At 33.1% G+C, this 6,041-nt stretch overlaps 2 protein-coding genes across 4 annotated transcripts in view; one reads left to right on the top strand and one right to left on the bottom strand.

The window, feature by feature from the left end:
- Positions 1,057 to 4,073, top strand: LOC107645671 (L10-interacting MYB domain-containing protein). 2 transcript variants are annotated; one of them, XM_021103889.1, is made up of 4 exons: positions 1,057 to 1,530; positions 1,626 to 1,719; positions 1,821 to 2,323; positions 2,877 to 4,073. In XM_021103889.1, exons 1-4 carry the CDS (start codon positions 1,195 to 1,197, stop codon positions 3,447 to 3,449), a joined length of 1,506 nt encoding a protein of 501 aa, XP_020959548.1. In that variant the 5' UTR covers positions 1,057 to 1,194; the 3' UTR covers positions 3,450 to 4,073. The 2 variants fall into 2 exon arrangements, with proteins under 2 accessions (XP_020959548.1, XP_016205230.1); XM_016349744.2 differs by having other exon boundaries at positions 1,062 to 1,530; positions 2,889 to 4,073.
- The window catches only part of LOC107645672 (protein DEHYDRATION-INDUCED 19 homolog 3), a 2,966-nt gene continuing 787 nt past the window's right edge, over positions 3,863 to 6,041 (bottom strand). The window contains exons 3-5 of one of the 2 annotated variants that reach the window (XM_016349745.2): positions 5,135 to 5,212; positions 4,707 to 4,978; positions 3,863 to 4,297 (exon numbers count right to left, since the gene is read on the bottom strand). In XM_016349745.2, coding sequence (XP_016205231.1) covers positions 4,189 to 4,297; positions 4,707 to 4,978; positions 5,135 to 5,212 — 459 coding nt within the window. In that variant the 3' untranslated portion in view covers positions 3,863 to 4,188. The remainder of the gene's footprint in view (positions 4,298 to 4,706; positions 4,979 to 5,134; positions 5,213 to 6,041) is intronic. The other variant, XM_021103890.1, reaches the window with a different exon arrangement.

Genomic DNA, 6,041 nt, shown 5'->3' on the forward strand with positions numbered 1-6,041 from the left:
AGAAAAAAAAAAAGAGCTCACTAATTGGAATTTAACAATAAGAAGAATTGATTTTTTTTTTTGGTGACTAATAAAAAGAATTGATTGGATGACGGTGACGGGTATCATAAAAAAAGCTATAATCTTAAAGAAAATTATGAACCAAATAAAACCAAATGATAGTATCCAAGTTTCAAAAAGACTCTACTTAAGCATCAACAGTTACTATCCCCTCTTTCTGTCTTTCAAGTTTATTTCATATTTTCTTTTAGGAGTCTAACAAATTTTAGATACAATGAATTCATTAAAGATTAATAGTTAAATTAGTCTCTAAAAAATAAAATATTTTTTAAATTTATTTTTAAAAGATGTTTTTAATTAAATTAATCATTTAAAAATTATAAATTAGTTATATTTGTCTTCTAATCACTTCATTAACAATTTTCTTTAAAAATTGATGTTGTAAAACGTTAATTGATAATATATATAATACCTGATATGTCTAATTAGATATTGACTAAATATATTTATAAAAAATTTTTAATTTAGTCATTTTTCTTAATTACAAAAATTTTATTCCTAATATAACCTAGTGACTAAATTGATAGATTTTCGTAAACATATTTAGTCAACGTCTAATGATGTGTCATGTATGCTATCAGTTAATATTTCACATCATCAATCATTGACAAAAATTGTGAGTGGAGTAACTGAAGGACAAATATGATTAATTCGTAATCTTTAAGAGACCAATTTGATTAAAAAAATCTTTGAAAAACAAATTTAAAAAATATCTTATATTTCACAAACTAATTTGACTATTAACCCAATTTATTAACTTAGACACACACAAAATGGTATTATTAGAAATACTACAAATAAAAAGTTCATATTAAATATTACTTTTTAAATTTTGTATACATTAATCAAAATTTTCTCTTTTATTATCTTAATTTATACCGTCAGGACTCAGGACCATTCTTTTAAAGCAAACTCCTCTATTTAATTATGATCATTTGCAAGAATTTAACGAAAGAAAATTTTTAAAATATAAGAATAAAAAAAGCACGTGAGAAGTAAATCAAGTAATAAGTAATAACCCTAAATAGGATTGGGAATTGGAAGTATCGTATTCTTCCCACGGAGCATCTTCAACCTTATTCCCTTCCAAAGGTACTAATTTTTTCGAATTCATTCTCTTGCATTGAAGATAAAATGGGTTTGGGAGCACGAAATAGCAGCGAGCGCCTCAGAACAATTTGGACCCCTGAGATGGATCGCTACTTCGTTGATCTTTTGTTAGAGCAGGTTCGCCAGGGCACTAAATTCGATGATCATTTAACGAGCAAACGAGCATGGATTCATATGTCATCATTGTTCAATGCAAAGTTCAACTTTCAATATGAAAAGGATATTCTCAAGAATCGCTACAAAACACTCAGGAATCTCTACAGAGTTATCAACAACCTTCTAGCCAATCCGGGTTTTAGCTGGGATCAGAAGCGGAGTATGGTCACTGCTGATAATCCTGTTTGGGATGAGTATCTCAAGGTATGAAAATCTTGTCATTTACCCTAAATCAAATATAATCTTTTCAATTTTAACAAAATGTTTCCAATCATTTATCTTCAGCATGATTTGGGCAGTTAAATCCGGCTGCACGGTCACACAGAATAAAAAGTATTCCTTATTTCAAGGATTTGTGTATTATCTATGGAAATGCAGTGATAGAAGAAAAAGGTAGCTCTTTTCATTGAAAATTAATTTACACTATGCTTGATGCTTTGAAGGTCTATGTTTCAAACTTTCAATATCTAATAGTAATGTGTATGAATTCATAGGTGACAATGCACCGGGTGGGTCATCTTATTCAGGCGAAAATGAGACATTCATACACTTAGATAAGAATATAGGAGAGGATGTTCATGAGGTTCTTCATGATATAATGGTTGATGAAGATTTTGGAATATCTACCTTGGAAACTGAAAATGATGATTCGGAGCAGAGGGTGGTGAACGAAACAGCGATCCCATTTTCTACCCGTACCCGGACTTATTGGCAGCCACCAATGGATCGTTACTTCATCAATCAAATGCTTGCCCACGTGGACAAAGGAAATCGGCCTGATGGAGTCTTTAGCAGACAAGCATGGATGGAGATGATTTTGTCTTTCAACGAAAAATTTGGTTTTGACTATAGTTTGGAACATCTTAAAAATCGATACAAAACTCTGAGAAGGCAGTATAATTTAATTAAAAATCTTCTTGATTTGGACGCGTTTGTCTGGGATGAATCGCGCCAGATGGTTACTGCCGATGATTCTGCTTGGCAAAATTGTATTAAGGTATGTACTTGCATACAAAATCTGCTAGGAAATCGTACCTCTTTGGACTTGTATACATGAAAGGTCAATTGCTTATCCAGCCAATGAGTATATCCATTTGTGAAACGAAGAATGAAGGCTTACTGAAACTAGTTGTCAAGAACATAAATCGTACCTCTTTGTCATGCTCTTCTTTAATTAATTTAGTACCAGGATGCCAGCCTTCCCCTTTGAGCTAAAACAGGGAAACAACTTGGTAAATTCTGCAAATCTTAAGGGTTTGGTTGGTAATATACTAATATAGGTGCAAAATGGAGAAGAACAGAAAGATGGAAATTGGGATCTTTGGAGTTTTTTTTTTTTTTTTTTTATTATTCCTAGTTAGGTTTCTTTTTCATCCTTTGGTGCTGCTTATAGTTGAAAGGAGCAAGGTTATTGTGCAAGGGATTATTAGGGGATACTGGGATAGTCAAAGACAACATTATCTTCTTAGTCACTTGATTTTCCTTTATTGTTGAGTGTCAATGCAGATGATTTCTTAGTCTTCTTGTTTATGGTTTAACAAGTTCGAAAGCATTACATGCAGGTACATCCAGATGCAAGGCAGTTTATGACCCGGCCTTTGCCATATTATAAAGATTTGTGTATCATATGTAATCCTAAATTTGAGGAGAAAAAATCTACTCTCCTTCAAGATATTGAGCATCAAAACATAGTTGAAGTTAAGATTGATAGTGACTACGCATCCACAGCTAGTCATTCTTCAATTACTTCCAATCCCAGTGAAGAACAACTTGGTGTTGTAAAGGAGGTAGCTCATTCGGATCAGAAACAAAAGCGACAGTTAGAGAAGTTTTCCGGTGCTCCTAATCCTAAACACTCAAGAAATGAAGAACATGGCATGGCTGTTGCTCTCCGTGAGATGGCAACTGCAGTGTCTTCTTTGTCTACAGAGAAGAATGATGAGAACCCTGTATCAATAGAGACTGTCATACATGCAGTGCAAGCATTGCCTGATATGGATGAAGATCTGGTTCTGGATGCTTGTGATTTCCTAGAAGATGAAAGAAAAGCCAAAATATTTCTTGCTTTGGATATCAAGTTAAGAAAGAAATGGTTGATTAGGAAACTTCGCACACAGGCCTAGCCTGTGCATTTTCTATATCTTATTGGATTGTATACTTCTAACAGGGTTAGCTTGATTAGGTTTTCTTTGACTCAAAATCTAGTAGTAGATTTTATGATTAGGAAAGGGAAGTCAATATGCATCAATGATTGTCTAAGTAAATGTAAATGATCAATTGTTCAATGGTGGCTTGGCTGATTAGTTCAATAGCACTAAAATTCCCTTATATTAAGGTGACTTTGTTGAGATAGCGAATTTGGAAATGAACCATCTTTTTACAAGTACTTGATTAGATAGATATTAGGATTAAAAAAAAACCTCTAACATCTAATCACATGCTATTAAAAGTGAATTCTTTAAGATAGTGAAGGCAAAAATAAACTGAAATTGCCCAAGTACCTGATTGGCAGAAATTAAAACCATGTTTTAGATGATTAGTTCATTATACATTTTTATACATGCGATTCTGAAAATAATAATAGGTTCCAGCCCATAGCAAGGGTAAGAACTCGGAAGCTACTAAGCAAGTAACTAGAAGGAGCTGTGCAAATGTTATAAACTACTAATTACATTGCCTTGAAAATACGTTACATTTAATTCCTACATCTCTACCTCAGCTATACGATGTATATGTAACAAGACTAACAAACAGAAACATTGATTCCATAATTAAAATCATGTTCAAGATTGAAACTAATACTTTTTTCATTTTATTTTTCTTTTCATCAAACTAAATATAACATGTTGCCACTAGTCTCAATCAGAAGTCTGGATCAAGGATAGTAGACATCAAAAGTTCTTGTACAAATCCACTACGCCGTGCTTTCTCTGTTTGGTCTTTGTCAGATAAAGATGGCTGAACAACATCTCTGCAATAATGAAAGGAGGAAAAAAATTTTGCCTCGGCATTAGTATTGTCATCACCATCTTGAAAGCTATAGTCAAGTACTCAAGTGCATTAATTTATTTATTCTATTTAAAAAAAAAACTACAAATAATCATATCCTATATTAGGGTTCAGCCATCCTGGATTAGAGGAACACATTTAGCAATTTCAAGGTAAAGTGCTTGTTAAAGTGCAGGTAGTCTAAGAAAGTCTTGAATTGTAGCTACTATCAACCACCTTAACAACATGACTTATTTTCTCAAAAACACCCCACTCCACTTTCTCTTTTTTCCCCCTTTACATCAATGCAAGGACAACTAGATAATGGATGAGGAATATAGTAAGACAAGAAGTTGAAAAGTTAGGATAGGAATATGCTAGGAATATGGTACCTTTCTATCACTGTATCGCTTGAGTGTGTTTCTTCGGTGCTTACTTCACTTGAAGAGTCAGGCCCCACATTTTCGGTTTCGGCGGAGGCAGCAGCTCCACCGTATAAAAATGACAGAAATGGATCACATGCTGCCTTGGAGCTAGAGGTAGATATTGTAGGGGATAACCCATCCGAGAAAGATTGCCACTGTCCATCATCTATATCCTTAGAGCACCTCAGAAATGAGAGACTTGGGTATGAGTCTTTATAGCGCCTTGATTTAAGCTGAGCGTAGTCTCGAGTCAAGGAAGCAAAACAGTTGAACAAAATGAAGGACAAAGAACATCAGAAAGAAGCACTGTAAAAGAATTTGGTAAAAGGAGACCATAATTGAAACGAATTTGGTAAATATAATGTTTTTTTTATCAAATGGATGAGAAAGGATATCTTAATTATGCTTCCATGTTGTGCTGTTATGTGATCCACCATGTTTGTCCCCACCCACACCGCACAAACAGGACAAATCTGCAAGTAGATATAAAGATAGAGAACACAATTGAGTGTAACCCAACAAGTACAATGATGGATAGTAGCAAATGATAAATTAACACAGAAATACATTGTATGAGAGAGATTAAGCTTAGGTCATTATTTCCACATTTTGAATACAATTGCTTCTTACTCTCTTTGTTCCCTTTTAATTTGTAACTGTTACTGTCAACCAGAAAAATTGATCTAAGATGTGTGTCTAATAACATTATTAATTAAAAATCCGTTACAACGATGCTATAAAGTGACAGTGATCGATAAATACGAACAGAGGGAGTATGTGACAAACATGTGCTATTTGTCTGTTAAAATTGTTTTCAGTTATCATCTCTTGTATCCACATGAAGTACAAGTTAAAGAGTGTAACAGTTTTTATAGTTTTCAAATATAAACTATAAAAAAAGAACATTCATTTCCAAGCAGCAAAATGGCACAATGGAGTCTTTTCAAACAAACATATTTGCAACAAATTGTAAGACCTAGTGGTTAAACTGAAATATGTTTATCATTGAGAAAAATACAAAGTTGGATGGATTACAGCTAGGTAGTAATAAAGAAGCAACAACATGAAGGACCAAGTTGGCCTTTTAACTTTTAGCAGTTGTGATCACTCTGAAAACAATTTATATAAAGTTATTGTCAAAAAAGTAAAAGCTGGTTTGTGAAAAAAGCCCTAAGACGCGGTTTCTTATGTTTACCATGAGGATATTGACTTAATAATTCGCAGGCGAATAATCTAATTATTTTCAAGAATATAGATTCATATCCTACCATGTATATAATCCTATTGTTGTTAATTAATAAT

This window comes from Arachis ipaensis, chromosome B06, assembly GCF_000816755.2.
Source record: "Arachis ipaensis cultivar K30076 chromosome B06, Araip1.1, whole genome shotgun sequence".
Lineage (NCBI taxonomy): Eukaryota > Viridiplantae > Streptophyta > Magnoliopsida > Fabales > Fabaceae > Arachis > Arachis ipaensis.